The sequence below is a fragment of the Somniosus microcephalus genome, chromosome 7, assembly GCF_052327205.1.
Source record: "Somniosus microcephalus isolate GS21.2 chromosome 7, FLI_Smic_1.0, whole genome shotgun sequence".
In the NCBI taxonomy this organism is placed as follows: domain Eukaryota; kingdom Metazoa; phylum Chordata; class Chondrichthyes; order Squaliformes; family Somniosidae; genus Somniosus; species Somniosus microcephalus.
Genome location: NC_140993.1, coordinates 269,316,150 through 269,338,052, shown reverse-complemented (window position 1 = coordinate 269,338,052; position 21,903 = coordinate 269,316,150). Strand labels below are relative to the sequence as shown.

At 47.4% G+C, this 21,903-nt stretch overlaps 1 protein-coding gene across 1 annotated transcript in view; it reads left to right on the top strand.

Moving 5' to 3' along the window:
• Positions 1 to 21,903, top strand: part of avl9 (AVL9 homolog (S. cerevisiase)) — a 124,954-nt gene that overhangs the window by 37,552 nt on the left and 65,499 nt on the right. Inside the window, exon 2 of the mRNA XM_085993772.1 lies at positions 21,713 to 21,833. Within this exon, the coding sequence (XP_085849898.1) occupies positions 21,713 to 21,833 (121 nt within the window). The remainder of the gene's footprint in view (positions 1 to 21,712; positions 21,834 to 21,903) is intronic.

The following is a 21,903-nucleotide window of genomic DNA, read 5'->3' as shown; positions in this document are numbered from 1 at the left end:
AGCTGAAAGGTTTGTCCAGACCTTCAAGAAGGCCATAAAGGCCATGGGTAATGAAGACATAAATCTACAACATAAGGTGGATAACTTCTTGTTGGCGTACAGGAATGCAACACATGCGGTCACAAACCAAACTCCCGCCATGATGTTTTTCAATAGAAGACTAAGATGCCGGCTGGATTTGATCAAGCCAAACATCAGAAGGGACGTAGAGAACCGGCAATTTCAAGGCATGAATGAAAGGCCAACTAGAACCTTCCAGATAGGTCAACAAGTTTTGGCCCGGGACTACCGTACCGAGAAATGGCAGCCTGGAACTATTTGCACACGACTAGGACCGCTGATGTATACCGTGGACATTGGTGAAAGCATAATAAGGCGCCATGTTGACCAGATCATAGAGTCATCCGAAAAGGGACAACCTACTCCACAACTCTATACGCCTAATGATGAAGCAGAGATACCCATAGGATCTACCTCCGATCCGGTGATACTGGAATCAGATGAACCCGACACTGGCATTCAAGCCGAATCGACCTTGCCAACAGAACCTACTGCACCACCGAAAACTACTACACCACCGAGGCGTTATCCGGACCGAGTCAGGAAGCCTCCAGAGAGACTGAATCTGTGAACTGTTGTACATGAAGTTGTGTATATATGTTATGTTAATGGGGAATATATATACTGTAAGCTAAAAAGGGAGGATTGTGGTGTATGTAACCGTTCCACCTTTAAGAGAACTATTTTAAGATTGGCACTATATCTTGGCTGCTGTATACTGTAATACCGGTGGTGACCACACCGGTATATAAGTGCTGTGTAATGAGTTATTGCTGGAGAGAGTTGGTGAGCTACTGTGGAGCAGATTTTTTGGAATTTAGCCTTAGAATACTTGGGACCTTCAAACCTGTCCGGAGCAGTTGGAGCGCTACACCTAACAGCGTTTTGACCGACTGGCATCGGAATGGGAGCTGCTTTGGAGGGCCACGTCCTCATGGCCGGACACACTGAAGCGGCAGAGAGACGGCGGGAGAGAGGGCCGGGATTGGCCAGAAGGAGGAGGGGCAATGGAGGCCGGCCAATCCGAGGGTACGCTGCGAGGGTATTCGGGCAGCAGGTGTCATACCTTGCAATGTCGGAGGAGCAGTGTGTGCGAAGGCTCCGATTCGGGAAGGAGGTTGTAACTGAGCTGTGCCACCTGTTTGCTGAAGATCTGCAGCCGCGTCTACGGTGCAGGACCTCTCTGTCGGTGTCCGTTAAAGTGACTGTTGCCCTCAATTTCTATGCCACCGGATCCTTTCAGTCAGCCACTGGGGACATTGCGAATATCTCTGTTTGCAGTCCATTGTTGCATCCGGCAAGTTACAGCTGCCCTTTATAGACGAAGGCGTCAATTCATCACCTTCCCTCTGAGCCTGGAGAAGCAGGCGGAGCGCACGCAGGGCTTCGCTGCTATTGCGGACTTTCCCATGGTGCAGGGGGCGATTGATTGCACACACGTGGCTTTGCGGGCGCCATTACTGAATCCTGAGGACTTCCGCAACCGCAAGGGGTTCCACTCCCTCAATGTGCAGCTGGTATGTGACCACCGCCAAATGATCATGGCAGTCAACGCCCAATTCCCAGGGAGCAGCCACGATGCCGTCATCCTGCGGCAGACCTCAGTTTGTGACCTTTTTGAGGGGCCGGCTCACCCACGAGGCTGGCTTCTTGGGGACAAGGGCTATCCTCTCTGCTCATGACACCACTCCGTTTGGCCACCACCCCAGCAGAAGAGCTGTACAACAGCAGCCATCAGGCGACCAGGAACATTGTAGAGCACACTATTGGTGTGCTCAAACAGCGTTTCCGCTGTCTGGACCATTCGGGGGGAGCCCTGCAGTACTCGCCGGAGCAAGTGGGTCACATCGTTGTCGTCTGCTGCATGCTCCACAACTTGGCGATTCGACGCACCCAGCCAATGCCAGCTGTCCCTCAAGGTCCAGCAGAGCAGGCGGACGAGGAGGAGGAGGAGGAGGACGAGCAGGCGGATGAGGAGGAGGAGGAGCATGCGGACGAGGAGGAGGAGGAGGAAGATGGGAGGGCTCCTGAAAGTGGAAGGGCCATCCGTCAGAGGCTCATAAGGACTCGGTTCGAGGCCCCTCTTGCGGAATGATGGGTGTCATTCGTCCTGCGCACTTCGGATCTTTGAAAGGCTCTGAAGGCCAGCATGACTGTAAATAGTAACGTGTACCATTGCAAATTAAAACTTCTTTATTGTCACAAAAGTCCTTCCTTCCAGCACAACAACGTCATGTCAACAGAAACCATAACTAACAAAATAACAGTTAACTCTTCGGCAAAGCCGCAAAACTAAACAAACCATTTCCAACAATCACAACAGGTGAGGGAGTCCTTGAATTTGGCCAAATAAACGTCTCAGCACCTCCCTCTACTGCTGGCCCCTTGATGGAGAACGACTTCTCTTTCGCGGTCGGCCCCTTCCCTCCCTGCTGCTCCTACGTAATTGAACCCCAGTGGCGGGGTCAAGGCTGGGGGACGCCTGCTGACTGTGTGGAAGCGCAGAAGCCCCTGAAGGACGGCCTGGCCGACCTCTGGTCTTGGAGGGTGCGGACGCAGGCTGCTTGATCTGAGCATGGCTGGAAGCAGTGTGCCCTGCAGGTGGTGGCAGCTGCACTGCAGACGTACCAGCGGTGGCATGAGCAATGGTCACCTGCCGAGAGAGGACACCTGCACCATGGTCGGACGACACACTGGCTCTCTGAGGGGACCAGTTCGGCTCAACTGCCACAATCGCCTGCTCCACTGATTCCTGACCTTGTATGGTACTGGAAGGGCCCGGGGTGATCCTAGCTGATGCAGATAGGGTGGCTGCAGTGAGAGTTCGCGTTGCCTCAATCTGGGTGTGGACGAGGCCAGCAAGCAACTGCGTGGCAGCAGTGAGGACCTGTGTGGCAGGTGCCAGTGCTTCGGAGAAGCCCTGGACAGTTCTTTCCATTGCTTCGGACAAGGCCGGTGCTGACCGTTCCACTGCCTCGGACAAGCCCTGGACAGACCTTTCCAGGGATTGTCCGAAGCTCTGAACAGCCCTTTCCATAGCAGCCTCGAAGCCCTGGACAGTCCTCTCCATTGCTGCCCCGAAGCCCTGGACAGTCCTCTCCATTGCTGCCCCGAAGCCCTGGACAGTCCTCTCCATTGCTGCTCCAAAGTCCAACACACTCTTTGCCAATGTTTCTATCGACTGAGGCATCCTCCCCACTGCAGCCATCAGCTCAGTGTGCCTGAGCCGGGCCTGGGTGCTCATTTCAGCCAGGCTACGCACCTCCTCTGCACTCTGTGCAGCAGTCATCACTCCCTGCCTTGCCCTCCGGGGATCCGGTGGCCGAACTTGCCTACCCCCCTCGCGTTGCTGCATGCCGCTTGTTCCGGCAACTGGCTCATCAGCAGAGTCCCCCCCCCCCCCCCCTTCCCCTCCAGGGAACTACTATCCCCAGTCTGCAGATGTGTAGGCTCCCCTGAGGTTGGAACGGATGCTCCGGCTTCCTCCTGATCCTCGCCTCCGGAGGCACTGGCACTGGCAGCATCTGAAAGCAGGGAGGTGGAAGAGTGGCTTTAACAAAAAGACAGGTTGGCGGCAAGGCATGCCAGATTGCGGCAAGGCTCTGACATGGCTGCACACTGAGAAAGCATGCTGGCGGGGGGACCAAGTGGAAGGAGACCGCTGAAAAAGGTGAGAGCTTTACCCTCGCTGTCGACAATGGGGTCGGCAGCTGCAGTGGTAACAGGACCACTCAGACGTCCTCCGAGAATCTGGTGCACTCTCTCCTCGAGATCCGTGAGAGTGACCACTTGTGGAGGTCCGCCACCGGTTCGACGCTGGTCCTTGCGGATCGTTGCCAGCTTGGACTGCAGGGGAAAGAAGGGGAAGTTCTGTAACATGATGCCCTGAGTGATCATCTCATGCCCCCCTTGGTGCAAGAGCCCTTACATGATGCCTTGAGAGATCATCTCATGCCCCCCTTGGTGCAAGAGCCCTTACATGGTGCCTTGAGAGATCATCTCATGCCCCCCTTGGTGCAAGAGCCCTTACATGATGCCTTGAGAGATCATCTCATGCGCCCCATGGTGCAAGAGCCCTTACATGATGCCTTGAGAGATCATCTCATGCCCCCCTTGGTGCAAGAGCCCTTACATGATGCCTTGAGAGAAATGTCCATGTGTGTGCCCAGAAAGGGCCATTGGTGCTTGCTGACAGATGGCCATTGGGGCATCATGGCAACAGGGTGCGCGAAGTCAGGTGCAGATGGAGGGAATCAGAAGTTTGCATAAACAACACTCACCCTAACGACCCGAGTGAGGTCATTGAATTTCTTCCTGCACTGAACAGGGCTCCTGGTCGCCATGCTGCTGGAGTTGACCCTCTGAGAAACATCCCTCCAAGCTCGGCGGTAATCCTTTTGATTCGGCCTCCTGCCATTGTCAGGATACAGAACATCTCGACGGCGCTCCACTGCGGACACCAACTCCTCCAGAGCCTCAGTGCTGAAGCGCTCTGCTCTCTGTCTCACCACCTCCATCCTGACCAAGTTTTTGCGCCAGAGAAGGGCGAGCGGCGATTCTGAGGCCTACAGGGCGATGAGTGTGGAAGCTGAGGCTGACTGACCCACCCCTTTAAGAGCTGGCCGGCGCCTGGAAGTCTCGTGGTTATCGGTAATTGAGATCACCTGCGCTGCGCCTGTCCGCGCCGATATTGGGTAGCGCCGGAAGTTTTGCGCCTTAGGAGGCCCGTGCAACATCTGAATTCGCGCCACAATCCCCTTTGGGGGCGATGCAACCCAATATCGCGCCAGGCGGCGATAAGTTTCGTCTGGCTATAAACTTTGCGCAGCGCCAGTTCTAACGCCTCAAGCGGGGCTATACCCAATTTCTAGGCCACTGTCTTTCTGTTTCAGAAGCTAGAATAACATATAATTGCATCATGGCATCCGAATATTGTACTGCACTTGTGGCTACCAGGAGATCTTTTAGTTTATGAAAATGTCTCCACAGCGACAGGAAGAATGGCGATGTACTGTTTTGGTTCTTGATTGGCAAATCTAAGTTTGAATTCATCTTGTCTGTTGTTTGCGCTCATGTGAGGAGAGTGAACAGTCCTGGATGTCTTTTCTCTCACTACTTGTATACTTGGCACCAATTTAAATCAAACAAGTAAGGATACTGATGATGCAGATATGGAGGATAACTTGGGAGTAAATAAAAAAGGGGAATTACTTTAACCACTTTATATTTAAAAAGTTGCTTCATAAAATCTTCACACAGTAAACTCAGATTCTTACTTTAGTGATGGTGAAGTGAAAGGATAAGCAGTATATATAATCTATATAAATTAGCCAAATACAGAAACTTGTGTGGTGGTGCTTTCTTATTTCTGCAGTGTGGTTACATAGAATTTACAGAAGCAGGCTGATGCGCTATCAATTACTCAAAAGACTGAGGTTAAGCGAGTAACTAACAGGCTTTTATTAACAAGAGAATGAAGGTGTGCCTCGAGTGGTCGACCAGTCCAGAATACAGAGGGACTGTGGAGCAGTCACCTTTATACCTGGACTCGTGGGAGGAGTCAGCCGAGGCATGTACAGACATGTACACAGTGGAATACAAACAGTGGTTTACCACATTCACCCCTTGTTTAAAAATGAGTCCGGTGGGGTGAAGTGTATTAAAAGTTTGTGTATTGGAGTCTCTCCGGAGGTCTTGTCTGCCGCTGTGATCGACGTGGCGACGGCAGGGGTAGTGAAGCTTCCGGCGTCGAGTCCCGCGTAGGCTGGGGCACTGGTGTGTAGTCCTCGTGGGTGTCGAGCGGGTCATGGGGCCCAGGCGTGCCGTCTGCTGGGGTTGGATATTGGATCGTGGGGAGGGTGGGTGGTAGTGGGTTACTGGGGCCCCCGAGGGTGCGAGGTCTCGTATGGAGACTGTGTCCTCCCGCCCGTCCGGGTACGCAATGTAAGCGTACTGGGGGTTGGCGTGGAGGAGGTCGACCCTCTCGACCAGGGGGTCCGTTTTATGGGTCCTCACGTGTCTTCTCAGTAGGACCGGCCCTGGGGACGTCAGCCATGGCGGTAGTGATGTCCCCGATGTGGACTTCCTTGGGAAGACAAACATTTTCTCGTGAGGGGTGGCGTTAGTGGCAGTGCAGAGCAGTGACCGAATAGAGTGGAGCGCATCGGGGAGCACATCCTGCCAGCGGGAGGTCGGAAGGCCCCTAGACTTTAAGGCTAGCAGGGCGGCCTTCCAAACTGTTGCATTCTCTCTTTCCACCTGTCCGTTCCCCCGGGGGTTGTAACTGGTGGTCCTGTTTGTGGCAATACCCCTAGCGAGCAGGTACTGGCGGAGTTCGTCGCTCATAAACAATGAGCCCCGGTCGCTATGGATATAGCTGGGGAAACCGAACAGGGTGAAGAGGTCGTTTAGACATTTAATGACCGTGGCACTGGTCATGTCCGGGCAGGGGATGGCGAACGGGAAACGGGAGTACTCATCAATAATGTTGAGGAAGTACACAGTCCCGTCTACTAAGAGTGTCACCACGCAGTAGCCGCCAATGTTCGCCGACTGGGACTCGGAGGCCATAGAAATCCGCTGGTGCGCAGGCAGGACTGGGAGAGAGCAACGCCGCACCGTGTCGGGGTGGATGAAGCTCTCCGTGCTCCCAGAGTCAAAAAGGCAGATTGTTTCGTGACCGTTTACCTTAATGTCCATTGTGGACCGGGCCAGTTGGTGCAGTCTCGCTTGGTCCAGCGTAACGGAGGCCAGCGTAGGGGTCGGTGTGTCGTTGCGGGTATCAGATGAGGCGGCGTTGGGGGCCAAGATGGCGGCTGGCGTCCAAGATGGCGGCGTCCATGATCCCCATGTGGCTGGAGGCGTCCAAAATGGCTGCTGTTCCGGTGGTTCGCACATGGCTGGGGAGGCCCAAGATGGCGGCCCACATGCGGCGCTGCTGGGGTTCGGGGTGGCTTTGGCCCTGCAGACGCTGGCGTAGTGTCCCTTCTTCCCGCAGCCCGAGCAGATCGCATTTTTCGCCGGGCAGCACGCTCTGGGGTGTTTGGCTTGGCCACAGAAGTAGCATTTCTGGCCTTGGGACACTGCTGCGGTAGTTGGGCCGTTGCTGGGATGTGGCTGGGGTGGCACGGCGCTATGAGACGGTCCTACCGTGTCCCAGGCTGTCATTCCCCGCGGCGTCCACGGTGCAGAGGAGTAGGCATCCATGCCCCGGTAGGCTGCATCCAATGATAGTGCGAGTTCAGAGGCCTTGTTGAGGTCGAGGTCACTCTGCTCCAACAGTCGCTGTCTGGTGTAATTGGACCTGTGGCCCGCCACAAAAGCGTCCCGGATAAGTTCCTCTGTGTACACGGCGGCCTTTACATCCTTACAACCACAGGCCCGGCCAAGCACAGACAGTGCCTGAAGGTATTCCTCGGTCGATTCCCCAGGTTGTTGTTTACGACTCCCCAGGAGGTGCCTGGCGTACACCTCGTTCACTGGGCGCGTGTACTGGTCCTTGAGGAGCTTGAGAGCAGCCGTGTACGAGGTCGCGTCCTGGATGACTGAGTACGCTCGGTGGTTCACTTTGGAGATCAGGACATCCAGTTTGTCCTCATCCGATTTGACCGTTGCAGCGGAGGCGATCAGGAATTTTTCAAAGCACTTAAGCCAGTGAGCAAACTTGGTGGATGCGTCCGCCTCTCGATGGTCTAAGTCCAGGCATGCTGGTGTGAGGATCTTCTCCATTATAAAAAATCTTGTTAATAAAATTGATGCGCTATCAATTACTCAAAAGACTGAGGTTAAGCGAGTAACTAACAGGCTTTTATTAACAAGAGAATGAAGGTGTGCCTCGAGTGGTCGACCAGTCCAGAATACAGAGAGGGACTGTGGAGCAGTCACCTTTATACCTGGACTCGTGGGAGGAGTCAGCCGAGGCATGTACAGACATGTACACAGTGGAATACAAACAGTGGTTTACCACACAGGCCACTTGGTCCAACTGGTCCGTGCCGGTGTTTATGCTCCACATGAGCCTCCTCCCACCCTTCATCTAACCCCATCACCATATTCCTTTCTCCTTCATGTACCTATCTAGCTTCCCCTTAAATGTATCTATGCTATTCACCTCAGCTGCTCCTTGTGATAGCTGTAAGAATATATATAGATTTTTACATTGTTTATAATATATTTTTTAATGCAGCAATTACAATTAAAGCACATGAGTAAATCAAAATTGGTTTGACCCTGTATGCTGGCGGATCTAGCCTTTTAACACCCCAGGACAAAGGCTATAGCTCTGGAAGAGCAAACATGGGAAGCAAAGGTTGCGGAGTTGACAGTTGCCAGCACAGACACGATGGGCTGAATGGACTCCTTCTGTGCCGTAAACTTCAATGACAATGTGGCTGGAAATGAACCAGGACATAAGGCCTCTATCATTGTATGTTCCATGACCCAGTGGTCCAAAAAAAACACCCAACAAAGTTGCCTTCAGCTAGAATTAGACAATGAATGCTTGTTTTTTAAAATGGTATAAAGAGATACCAAGCAAACCTCAGGTAGGAACTTTGGTTAGCTTCCAAGAGAGCTACCGTGAACAGCTTTGGATAGACTTCGGGAAGTTTGTTGCACGTGCATTTCCAGACATAGTAGGGCTGTGTGACCTGCTCTGTATGGAGTCTTAAGATAAATGTTTTGAAACGATAATAAATACAGTTAATTGTCAGACATATTACTGTCTCTAGCTTTTCGAATCTGTTATTGATAAGGATTTATTCTAACAGCAACAAGTTCCACATTCTCTCACTCTGAGTAGAGAAGTTTCTCCTGAATTCCTTATTGGATTTATTAGCGACTGTCTTGTGGCCATTACAGAAACATGGCTGCAGGGTGACGATGCCTGGGAATTAAACATACCAGGTTATTTAACGATCAGGAAGGACAGGCAGGAAGGAAGGGGAGGTGGGGTGGCTATGTTAATAAAGGAAGGAATCACTGTAATACAGAGAAATGATATTGGGTTAAAAGATCAGGACAATGAAACAGTTTGGGTGGAGGTAAGGAATAATAAGGGGAAAAAAACACTAGTGGGCGTAGTCTATAGGCCTCCGAACTCTGGCAACTCTGTTGGACGGAGTATCAATCAGGAAATAGTTGAGGCTTGTAATAAGGGAACATCTATAATTATGGGGGATTTTAACTATCATATTAATTGGACAAATCAAATTGGGCAGGGCTGCCATGAGGATGAGTTCATTGAGTGTATTAGGGATGGGTTTCTTGAGCAGTATGTAACTGAACCGACCAGGGGGCAGGCAACCTTAGATCTGGTCCTGTGTAACGAGACAGGATTAATTAAAAATGTCCTAGTAAAGGATCCCCTTGGAATGAGTGACCATAACATGGTTGAATTCCATATTCAATTAGAGGGTGAGAAGGTTGGATCTCAAACAAGCGTGCTAAGCTTGAATAAAGGAGACTATGAAGGTATGAGAGCGGAATTGAGTAGAGTGGATTGGGAAAATAGATTAAAGGGTAAGACAATACATGATCAGTGGTGTACATTTAAGGAGTTATTTTACAACTTCCAAAAAATATATAGTCCACTGAGAAGAAAAGGGTGTAAAAGAAAAGACAGCCATCCGTGGCTAAGTAAAGAAATTAAGGATAGTATTCGACTAAAAACAAGGGCATATAAGATAGCCAAATCTAGTGGGAGGATAGAGGATTGGGAAAACTATAAAAGACAGCAAAAAATAACAAAAAGATTGATTAAGAAAGGGAAGATAGATTATGAAAGTAAATTAGCAAAAAATATAAAAACAGATAGTAAGAGTTTTTATAGTTATATAAAAAGAAAAAGGGTGGCTAAAGTAAATGTTGGTCCCTTAGAGGATGAGACCGGGAAATTAATGGTGGGAAATATGGAGATGGCAAAAACACTGAATGAATATTTTACATCAGTCTTTACAGTAGAAGACACTAAGACTATCCCAACACTGGACAAACAGGGGGCTAAAGGGGGGGAGGAGCTAAACACGATCAAAATCACTAAGGAAGTGGTACTCGGTAAAATAATGGGACTCAAGGCGGATAAGTCACCTGGACCTGATGGCTTACATCCTAGGGTCTTGAGGGAAGTGGCGGTAGGGATTGTGGATGCATTGGTAATAATTTTCCAAAACTCCCTGGACTCGGCAATGGTCCCGGCAGACTGGAAAACTGCTAATGTAACACCCTTATTTAAAAAGGGCAGTAGACAGAAGGCTGGAAACTATAGACCGGTTAGCCTAACATCTGTGGTAGGTAAAATTTTGGAGTCCATTATTAAGGAGACAGTAACAGGACATTTGGATAATCATAATTTAATAGGACAAAGTCAGCATGGTTTTATGAAGGGGAAGTCATGTTTGACAAATTTGCTGGAGTTCTTTGAGGAAGTAACATATAGGGTGGATAAAGGGGAACCAGTGGACGTAGTGTATTTAGACTTCCAAAAGGCATTTGACAAGGTGCCACACAAGATTATTGCTTAAGATAAAAAATCACGGGATTGGGGGTAATATTCTGGCATGGATAGAGGATTGGCTATCTAACAGAAGGCAGAGAGTTGGGATAAATGGTTCATTCTCAGACTGGCAATCAGTAACTAGTGGTGTTCCGCAGGGGTCAGTGCTGGGTCCCCAACTCTTTACAATCTATATTAACGATTTGGAGGAGGGGACCGAGTGTAACATATCAAAGTTTGCAGATGATACTAAGATGGGAGGGAAAGTAGTGAGTGAGGAGGACATAAAAAACCTTCAAGGGGACATAGACAGGCTAAGTAAGTGGGCAGAGATTTGGCAGATGGAATACAATACTGGAAAGTGTGAGGTTATGCACTTTGGCAGGAAAAATCTTAGAACAAGTTATTATCTTAATGGCAAGAAACTGGAAAGTACTGAAGTACAATGGGATCTGGGGGTCCTAGTGCACGAAACTCAAAAGGTTAGTATGCAGGTGCAGCAAGTGATTAAGAAGGCCAATGGAATGTTGGCTTTCATTGCTAGGGGGATAGAATATAAAAATAGGGAGGTATTGCTTCAGTTGTACAAGGTATTGGTGAGATCGCACCTGGAATACTGCGTACAGTTTTGGTGTCCATACTTAAGAAAGGACATACTTGCTCTCGAGTCAGTACAAAGAAGGTTCACTCGGTTAATCCCGGGGATGAGGGGATGGACATATGAGGAGAGGTTGAGTAGATTGGGACTCTACTCATTGGAGTTCAGAAGAATGAGAGGCGATCTTATTGAAACATATAAGATTGTGAAGGGGTTGGATCGGGTGGATGCAGGGAAGATGTTCCCGATGATGGGTGAAACTAGAACTAGGGGGCATAGTCTTAGAATAAGGGGCTGCTCTTTCAAAACTGAGATGAGGAGGAACTACTTCACTCAGAGGGTGGTAGGTCCATGGAATATGCTGCCCCAAAAAACTGTAGAAGCTACATCATTACATAAATTTAAAACAGAAATAGACAGTTTCCTAGAAGTAAAGGGAATTAAGGGTTACGGGGAGCGGGCAGGAATTTGGACATGAGTCTAGGTTCGGATCGGTCATGGCCCTGTGGGTAGCGGAGTGGGCCCAGGGGTCGTGTAGCCTGATCCTGCTCCTATTTCGCGTGTCTAATTCTGTTAGATGCAGGAGATGGTTCTGTGATAGTGGATTGGCGGTTAGGATCAGATCAGCCATGATCTTATTGAATGGCGGAGCAGGCTCGAGGGGCCGATTGGCCTACTCCTCCTATTTCTTATGTTCTTATGTCTTATATTTATGGCCCCTAATTTTGGGCTCCCCCACAAGGGGAAACATCTCTCTGTCTACCCTATCGAACCCGTTCATAATTTTAAAGACCTCTATTAGCTCACCTCACAGTCTGCTCTTTTCTAGAGAAAAACAGCTCAGCCTGTTCAGGATAGATATAACCTCTCAGTTCTGGGATCATCCTTGTGAATCTTTTTTGTACTTTCTCCAGTGCTTCTATATCCTTTTGTAATATGGAGACTAGAACTGCACACACTACTCCAAGTGTGGTCTAATCAAGGTTGTATATAAGTTTAACACTGCTCCTATGCTTTTGAATTCTATTCCTCTAGAAATGAGCCCCAGTGCTTGGTTGACGCAGCCGGCCTCTCTTTAAGAGGAAACAATTGATTGGGTAACTTTTTTATGTTTTTTATTTTGCTTTGGGTTTTGTGAGCTGACAAACTATAGTAGCATTAGGAATGAAGAGGTGGTGTGGGAAACACACGTCACATTCTCACAGTTGCATTTTTTAAAATAACATTTTGGGTAAATAATTATGCTACAGGAAACTCTTTTTTATACGGGACCGGCGTGGTGCCGGTTGATCAAAAAGTCCAGATTACAGAGAGGTATACTTACCAAGGTACGAGAACCCCGTACACGGCCACAGATCCAGGAACCCTGGTTACACGGCCACTAATATATAGTAAAACTTACCTGAACCTACTCCTGAATTATGCTGGTTAAAAGAGATTTTCCTAAATAACTTCCACTTAGCCCAATTATAACTCTTTTATGTTTGTCGGTTGATTGGGAAACAGCTTCCATTGATTCCTGCTAAATAAAAAATGTATAGTGCTAGGATAAAGAAGTCCTTTACTCGCCCCTCTAAGGATTCGCTTTATATTAAGACCCTTGTGGGAGGGAAGAGAGGAAATTGCCTGCTGTTCACTCATTACCTCACCAGACTGCGGAGATTAGAAATTATAGATTTTTTCCACTGTAGCTTAGCACAGAAGTTCTGTAAAAGTTGCAGAAGTTTTTGGAAAAAAAAAATCAAAATAACTTCAGTTTTATTTGGTCTTTAATGGCTCAGGGCTCAGCTGATCTGCATTGGCCACGTTCCTGTGCCGGCCTACTGAGACCTTACCTCAGGCGACCTGCCCTCAGGGTTGGTTTTGCTGGCTGTTGTTTAAAGATTTCTTTTGAATGCTATAAATCCTTTCCAGCTACTAACATCCGCACCAGTCTTGGTTCTCTTCCAACATTGGACATTTTCCAGCACCACAAAGCTAATGAAAAGGACTTGCTGCGGTTGTATTGCCTGTTGGAAGGCCGTCCTGTTGACAGAAAAAAGACTTGGATTTATATAGTGCCAATGAAGTACTTTTTGGAGCATAGTCACTGTTGCAATGTAGGAAATGCGGCAACCAATTTGCGCACAGCAAGGTCCCATAAACAGCAATGTGATAATGACCAGATAATCTGTTTGTGATATGTTGATTGAGTGATAAGTATTGGCCAGGACACCAGGATAACTCCCCTGCTCTTCTTCGAAATTGTGCCATGGGATCATTTACATCCACCTGGGAAGGCAGATGGGGCCTCGGTTTAACGCCTCATCTGAAAGACGGCACCTCCGACAGTGCAGCACTCCCTCAGTACCACACTGGAGATGTCTTAATTTGGTTCATCTCGATGAGGAGAAACCGAAAACTTCTATTCACTGAAAAGAAGTAGGCAACAGGGTGCAAAGGAACTTGCATAATCTTCTCCAGCTCTAATCACAAAACTGGTTTGATAGACGCTAGAATTTCTAAAATGGCTGAAGTTCCAGTCTTCAGCCACTCGGCCTATAACTGCCACTAACATAAACATTAGCAAGTGTTGCAGTAGTGTGATTGTACGATGGAGACTCAGACCCTGCTCAGGTATACACTCGTCGGCAGTCTTCCGTTTGCAGGAAGAAAGATTTTTTTTATAGGTTGTGGGGTGGGGCGGGTGGGGGATATTGGCGGATTCGCCGTAACACCATGTCTTCTATTTTTAATTGTCTCCGCATAGGGTGAAACATATTTGATCAGTTTGCTTCTTCCACTGGCATTGTTACTATCGCTGGCGGATTTAAGTTTAACTTTAGCTGGTCTACCATGTCAACTGCTACTGTTTCAGTTGCTTCAGATTATTGTGCATCTTTTTCAAGCAACCGAATCATGGAACAAAAACAGAGAATGTGGGAAACACTCAGCAGGTCAGGCAGCATCTGTGGAGAGATCAGGCAAGTTGACGTTTCAGGTTCAAAACTAGAGTTTTGATAAAGGGTTTGAATCTGAAACATCAACTTGTCTGGTCTCCGCAGATGCTGCCTGACCTGCTGCGTGTTTCCAGTATTCTGTTGTGTTTCCAATTTCCAGCATCTGCAGCATTTTGCTCTTTGTTTATCAAAGAATCATGGCATTTTTTAACAATGAGGAAGTCACAGTCTGTCTTCTGTTGTGCAACTTTTGGCTGCTTGTCTTTTGGCTTTTCAGATCTAAAGTTAGTTTGGAAAAACTTAAAATATGGAGAAAAACACCAGGAAAGGAATCTAAAAGATTAGATAAACAGGGTAAACATTGCTCCACGGAAGCTCAGCGTAAGCTCGAGGAACAGCACCTCATCTTCCGATTAGGCACTTTACAGCCCTCTGGACTCAACATAGAGTTCAACAATTTCAGATCATAACCTCGGCCCCCATTACATTTTTACTTATATTTTTTTATCCACACCTTTGTTTTGGCCCTCCCCCCTTTTTTTCTCTCCCACATGGCAGCTGTCTCCCATTCTGCCAGCGCATTTCACACCTAATCTAGAGCCGTCTTTTGTCTCCACTAGTCCTATCGACATCTCGTCTCATTTTGAATACCTCTTAATGTCTCTTCACTTCTCTTTTGTTCTCTCTCAGCCCCCAAACTGGCCTTTTAATTTGTTTTCATTTCCTGTGCTTTTTCAGTCTTGACAAAGGGTTTCGACTTGAAACGTTGACTCTATTTCTCTCCCCACGGATGTTGCCTGGCCTGCTGAGTTTTTCCAGCATTTTCTGTTATTTAAGAATCTTTGCTTGCAGGGCACTCTGCAAGTATGAATGATTTTCCACCAAGTACTTGGGATTAGAGCCACTCAAATAGGTTACCAAAGCAAATGCTTCAACAGTCAGGTTTTGGTGATGAGTATCCAGGCTGATCTAGATGTCTAAACAGCCAACCTGCTGCAATAGTCTGCCGTGGATGCTTTTAGCACAGTGACCAGAACTACAGCCCAGGTTATTCTGCTTGATCATTACGCAAAAGAATTAGTATTGGGGTAAGAACTGAAGTTGAGTGGAATCATTTCACATTAAGAATAATAGATGTGTGGAACAATTAACAGCAACTTCAATTTATATCGTGTTCCTCCTGTAAACAAATGTCTTGGGCATGGTGGAGGAGTGAGAACTGTGCAGAAAATGGAAGAATTTAGATAAGGATACTGAAGGCACAGTCAAAGAGATTTTTTTAAGGCTTTTGAAGATAGGGAGAGTGGTAGCAAGGCAGGATGATTTTGGAAAATACTTGCAGAGGACAGGGACGTAGTGACTAAAAGATCAGTATCTGATGGTGCAGTGGAATGGAGGAGGTGGGGAAAAAAGGCGGTGTACATTGAAATTGATTTGTTGCAGCACAGGGCACCAGTGAGGTTTGACTGGAGCTACGGCGAGGAGTGATGAGTGTGCGAGCCTTTGTATAGGAAAGACATGAGCTGCAGAGTTTACAAATAGCTGAAGGTTGGGGTGAGTATTTCACTTGAGAAATCAACCCTTGAGGTAACAGAGTGCAGATGAGGGTTTCAGCATGTTCCTGGCACCAGTGTTGCATGGAGGATAGACTTAAAGTCCTGTAAAGCAGTGGAATCAGTCACGGGCCGAATGATTACACACCCCAAACCCTCGAATTCTACAAACCCTACCCATCAGTTTCCCCGGAGAGAGATGGCTCCGCTCTACTGCTGCATGCGACTGAACCCCCACCCAGGCCAGGGCTCTTTGGCAAAGGCAGGAATCCTGACTGGAATCTGCCAACATTATGCTTTTTATGTTAAGCCTGTGACCCTGTCTGTCCACTGAAGTGAATAATCCATTTTAATGTGTGGAAGTTTGAAATTTGCCTCTACACTCAAAGAACCTCTATCAGAAGCAATATTATTAAACCACACAACTCAATTCAATTCTAGAAGACTACCCTTATTCTTTCTCTGTGGGAAATACTGGTCTGTTTTTAATGAGCATGATTACATGTTCATGTAGGTTCTCTGTAGCAGTAACCAGCAGCTCCCAGCTCCTACACACAAGTTGAAAACCAACTCTTACAACTTAGAAACATAGAAGATAGGAGAAGGAGTAGGCCATTCGGCCCCTCGAGCCTGTTCCGCCATTTAATGAGATCATGGCTGATCATCCAAATTCAGTACCCTGTCCCTGCTTTCTCCCCATATCCCTTGATCCCTTTAGCCTTAAGAAATATATCTAACTCCTTTTTGATTATATTTAATGAATTTGCCTCAACTGCCTTCTGTGGTAGAGAATTCCACAGGTTCACCACTCTCTGGGTGAAGAAATTCCTCCTCATCTCAGTCCTAAATGGCTTACCCCTTATCCTTAGACTGTGACCCCTGGTTCTGGACTCCCCCGCCATCGGGAACAGCATTCCTGCATCTAGTCTGTCTAGTCCTGTTACAATTTTATAAGTTTCAATGAGATCCCCTCTCATTCTTCTAAACTCTAGCGAATATAAGCCTAATCGACCCAATCTCTCCTCATACGTCATTCCTGCCATCCCAGGTATCAGTCTGGTGAATCTTCGCTGCACTCCCTCCATGGCAAGAACTAATGTTTAATTGCTTTCACTTAAAGGTCATCTCGCGTTCTCATTATGTGTCGGGCTCATTGAGTGTAATATAGCTAATAAATTATTGTTGGGAACAGTAGTATTTCTTATGTATGTTGATGTCAGAATTTTGAAATAGACAATGGTTGGGTATTATTGGAGATTACAGATATTGGGTGCGGGAACAAAAGGCAGACTGTATACTGATCATTTATATAATGCCTTTGGATGAGTTCAGAGCTATGTAGGTGTCATTAGTCTGTGGATATTGCAAACAGTGTAGTATTCTTTACAATACAATAATAACCCTTGGCTTTCACTCCAGGTAAGAGTGGAACAAGCTAGTTGCTTTTGGAGACGGTTGAAATAGTGCTTTTCTAAATAGAGCTGCCTTTTTAAGTACACGTGAGAAAATTAAAAAAATAACTGACATATGTAAATTGTTTGACAAAGCCATAGGGCTCGAATTTCCAAGCCCTTTGGAGGCGGGAGTGGGGGGAAAATTGCAGAATCGGGGGGCACGAACCCTTTCCGCCCCCAACCCGCCTCCATGCCCGTTTCCCAGGAGGCGGGTACCCAACCTGTGCTGGGAGCCGCCTCCCCGAGGCGGGAAGGGGATTAGTGCCAATTAACTGCCTGTTAGGTAGTTAACGGGCAGTTTTTGGCCTAATCCCTATTTTTAGCCCTGAAGTGTGGGCTGCCCGACGGCTCCAAACCACGCCAAGTTAGCGAGGCGGACCGTCGGGCTTGGAGGGTTCGAGATGTCCAGTGAGTGATGGGTGCATGAGTGCAGAGGTAAGTGTGTTTGGTGTGTGTAAAGTGTTTAAATAAGTTTTACTTACCTTCACTTACTAATGCAGGCTTCCTTCCTTCAGGTCTCGGGAGTTCCTCATCTCACTGGCACAGAAAGCAGAATGGCCGCGAGCTGTCAAAAGTTGCAGCATTCTGCTTTCTGTTCTGGAGAGATTTCTAACTGAGTCTGTGGAGAAGGACTCAAGTTAGAAGTCAGATTGTCAGTGTTTGACAGCTTCACAGAGCTGTCAAATGCTGATATTTCATCTGTCAAAAGCTCTTGACAGATGAAATGTCAATCCCTGACGTCACCTGTAACCGGGTGTCCCTTAAATGACCCGCTGAGGCCGCTGGGCGGGCTCAACAAGGTCAATCAAGGGAAAATCGTGTGGGTTGGCCACAAATCGATGGAGGCGGGACTACAACCCCAAAAGTGGGAGTCCCGCCTCCATCACGTCCCCATTGATAAAATCCAGCCCATAGGCTTCAATATTATTTCCCCCACGATGAGGGGTTAAAAATTAAACGGGGAACGCGTCCCCAACCCGGCGAGCATGTGCCTGCCGCCATCTTCACAGTGGCGGTTTTGTGGTGTGCCAGTGTCACGTCGTGGAGAGGCGGGGCACTTCATTAACATATTTAAATCAGACTCCCGCCGTGCACTTGGGAGCCTGATTTAAATTTAACAGTTGCCGCGTGGGTTTCCCAGGGCTCGGGGGGGAAAAGCGGCAGTAAAAGGGAGGTGGGAGCTGCTGGCTCAAGAAGACAAATGCCTTCTACAGCGCTCCTTTGTGGGCCCCTCGAGAAAGCCTTCGGCCTCCCCTCTGCCAATCCACACCCCCACACCCAAGCCCAGATGTCTGCCCCATCTCGTTTCATTCGGCAGGACTGCCACGTCCCGCCTTCGGCACATTCCCCAGCCGCATCCGCCCTCCCCGTCTCCCTATAAATATTTAGGCCATAATGTTAGACACCTACAGGAAACTTTCTGATATCCGGCACTGACGGGACCGAGCTGGTGCCGTAACATCAAAAGTGCCGGACATACCAGAGTTAATGTTTAAACATACAGAACTGAGAAGCTCCGTGTGAATCAACAAACCCTGTTGCTTAGCAACAGCTTCAAAACAATCGGCTGCAGCTGCAAGCATCTCTAGCTGAAGCTGTTGCTATAGCTACAGACCTTGCAGTGCTTGACTGGGGAAAAAAAAAGCAACGAGAACTAAAAAAACATAGAAAACGGCTCCTGATTTTTGCCGTTAGATCGAGTATTCCGGACATATAACCTCCGGATAAACCAAAGTTTCCTGTATTTTGTTACCTTTTGCTACCTAAGGCAGCCACTATAATGTGCACTCGATTTTTACCCTGTCTTCCCCCAATGGCATAAAAAAAGACTTGCATTTATACAGCGCCTTTCACGACCACTGGATGTCCCAAAGGGCTTTACAGCCAATGAAGTACGCTTGAAGTATAGTCACTGTTGTAATGTGGGAAACGCGGCAGCCAATTTGCACACAGCAAGCTCCCAGAAACAGCAATGTGATAATGACCAGATAAACTGCTTGTGATGTTGATTGAGGGATAAATATTGGCCCAGGATCCCCGGGGATAACTTCTTCGAAATAGTGCCACCAGACAGAGCAGACGGGGCTTCGGTTTAAAGTCTCATCCGAAAGACAGCAGCTCCAACAGTGCAGCACTCCCTCAGTACTGCACTGGAGTGTCAGCCTGTTTTTTTGTGCTCAAGTCTCTGGAGTGGGACTTGAACCCACAACCTTCTGACTCCGAGGCAAGAGTGCTAGAGCCACAGCTGACACGGTTTCCACTCCCGATCGCTAGAAAACATTGCTTTGCTGGAACTGTGCTTATTCAACTTACTGGGTGAAGACGGGAATAAGATTTTGCTGTGATAGCTCCCAGAGTGATGCAACCTTTTGGGCAGAGGTACTAGAGGGCTGCCACTTGAGCAGTTGTACCCAAACATGAGTCTCTGATGTGGGACTTGAACCCACAACCTTCTGACAAGAGGCAGGAGTGCTAACAACTGACCCACGGATGACAACCTTGCCACAGCTGTCCTTGATTAGACTGTGTTCTACCAAAAATAGGATATAGTAGCCTAGGAACCCAGAGGTTGAGAGTTCCAATCCGTGTCTCCCAATGGCATAAAAAAAGAAAAAGAAAAGAAAGACTTGCATTTATATAGCGCCTTTCACGACCACCGGACGTCCCAAAGTGCTTTACAGCCAGTGAACTACTTTTGAAGTGTAGGAAACGCGGCAGCCAATTTGCGCACAGCAAGCTCCCAGAAACAGCAATGTGATAATGACTAAATAAACTGTTTTTTGAGAAATTGATTTCAATAAAAGTGGCAGTTTGTAGGGTTAGCATCAGAAACTGACGATGAAAGCTGTCGTTTCATCATCAAAAACACAACTAGTGTAGAAAGCAAGAGAGATTGAGAGAGATTGAGAGCAAGAGGAGGTGGTAATGGGGCAGGTTAAGGAATAAAGGATGGCTCTAGATGAGGTGTGAATTGCGCTGGCAGAATGAAGGACAGCTGCCATGTGGGAGGGAAGGAAAAAGAAAAGGGGGGGCCAAACAAAAAGTGTGGATAAAAAATAAGAAAATTTATATATGTGATGGGGGCCGAGGTTGTGATCTGAAATTGTTGAACTCTATGTTGAGTCCAGAGGGCTGTAAAGCGCCTAATCGAAAGATGAGGTGCTGTTCCTCGAGCTTACACTGAGCTTCCGTGGAACAATGCACGAGGCTGAGGACGGTGAGGTCCGAGTGGGAATGGAGCGGAGAATTAAAGTGACAGGCGACCGGAAGCTCGGGGTCACCCTTACGGACTGAACGGAGGTGTTCCGCAAAGCGGTCACCCAATCTGCGTTTGGTCTCCCCAATGTAGAGGAGACCGCATCGTGAGCAGCGAATACAGTATACTAGATTGCAGGAAGTACAAGTAAATCGCTGTTTCACCTGGAAGTAAAAGCGCAGCTGATTTATCCAAAGGGACGGTTAGATTTCTAGCAATTGTTAAAGGCAGTTTTTTGAAGGGACGAATATATCGATCCTTTTGTGAGCTGATTGCAATTCTATCATATGAGTATTATACTGTTTAATAATTTGCCAGCATCTCGTTGTTTCTATGCATCATCTTATTTGTAAATAAGTTTGGAAGACTAGTTTAGTTGGTATAAAGTTATCCAATTGGCATGTTATTTTATAATGCTTGGATTGCCTTAATTAGTGAGATCCTGTGTATTCTCCAGTAAGCAACTTGCTGTGATCAGGGTTACTTGCAAGAAATAGGCTATGCTAACTCTTAATACAGAACAGAATAAAGTCATTGATTTCAGCCCGTAGTAGACTAGATCTGCTTATGGAAAATAATTTTGGGATATTTACACGAGGAACAGTTGTTGGGAAATGCCCAAACTAGGCTGGCCATGTTTCAGGATGTAAATTTTCTGGATATGTATATAAATTTGGCCACTACAGAACCCAGTATTATAATGCACGTAGATCCTGTAGAGTACTGCTTGAAACAGAATAATGAATTGTATGGATAAAGCAGTTCCTAAGCTACTTCCATATCCTTTTGTATTTTCAAAAATTCTTTTTCGATTGTATGCATTTTCCCAGTCATTGTGTTTTTTTTTCACTGGCTGGCACTGCATAGTATATTGCATCTAAGCTTTTGTTGCGGACCACAATCACAACCAATGTCTTGCTTTAGGGTGACTCGGTGTGCTGCCACTCACTGCGTCACACCGTGACCGAACCTGGGCTGCTATTGCCGTCCCACAGAGTGACTTCTAATTTCAAAACTGTTGGCTGTTGCTAAGTACTGTCCAGGCACTTCTACATAGTAAGCTACAGTAAGCCTGTAGGAGCTAATCCTATGATATTTTTCTATTTTAATAGGGCTTTTCCCTTGCTATGTGGAAGCTGGGGTAACTGTAACTTGATGGCATTCCCTTGCCATCTTCTGCAAGTAAGGGAGAAGGAACAGTATCGCATTCCAGCTCAGCTGCACATTTTCGTTTTATGTATCATAGCCATCTACAAATATTCAGGGCAAGAGAAGAAATTATAATCAAAAAGCTGACGCTAGTTCTTCATACCATATATTATGTGCTACTTATTGTAATTTCCATTCTGGAACACTACAGGTTGAATTTTCATATCCACCGTTAGTTCCAGAAGAAGGACATGATGGTCACAGCTTGCCCGAGGAGTGGAAATACCTCCCATTTCTGGCCCTGCCCGACGGAGCACATAACTACCAGGAGGGTAAGATAAATTAAGAAAACTCTTCCTATTTATGCTACACTACAGTAAATGTTCATATCAGTTGGTAGCA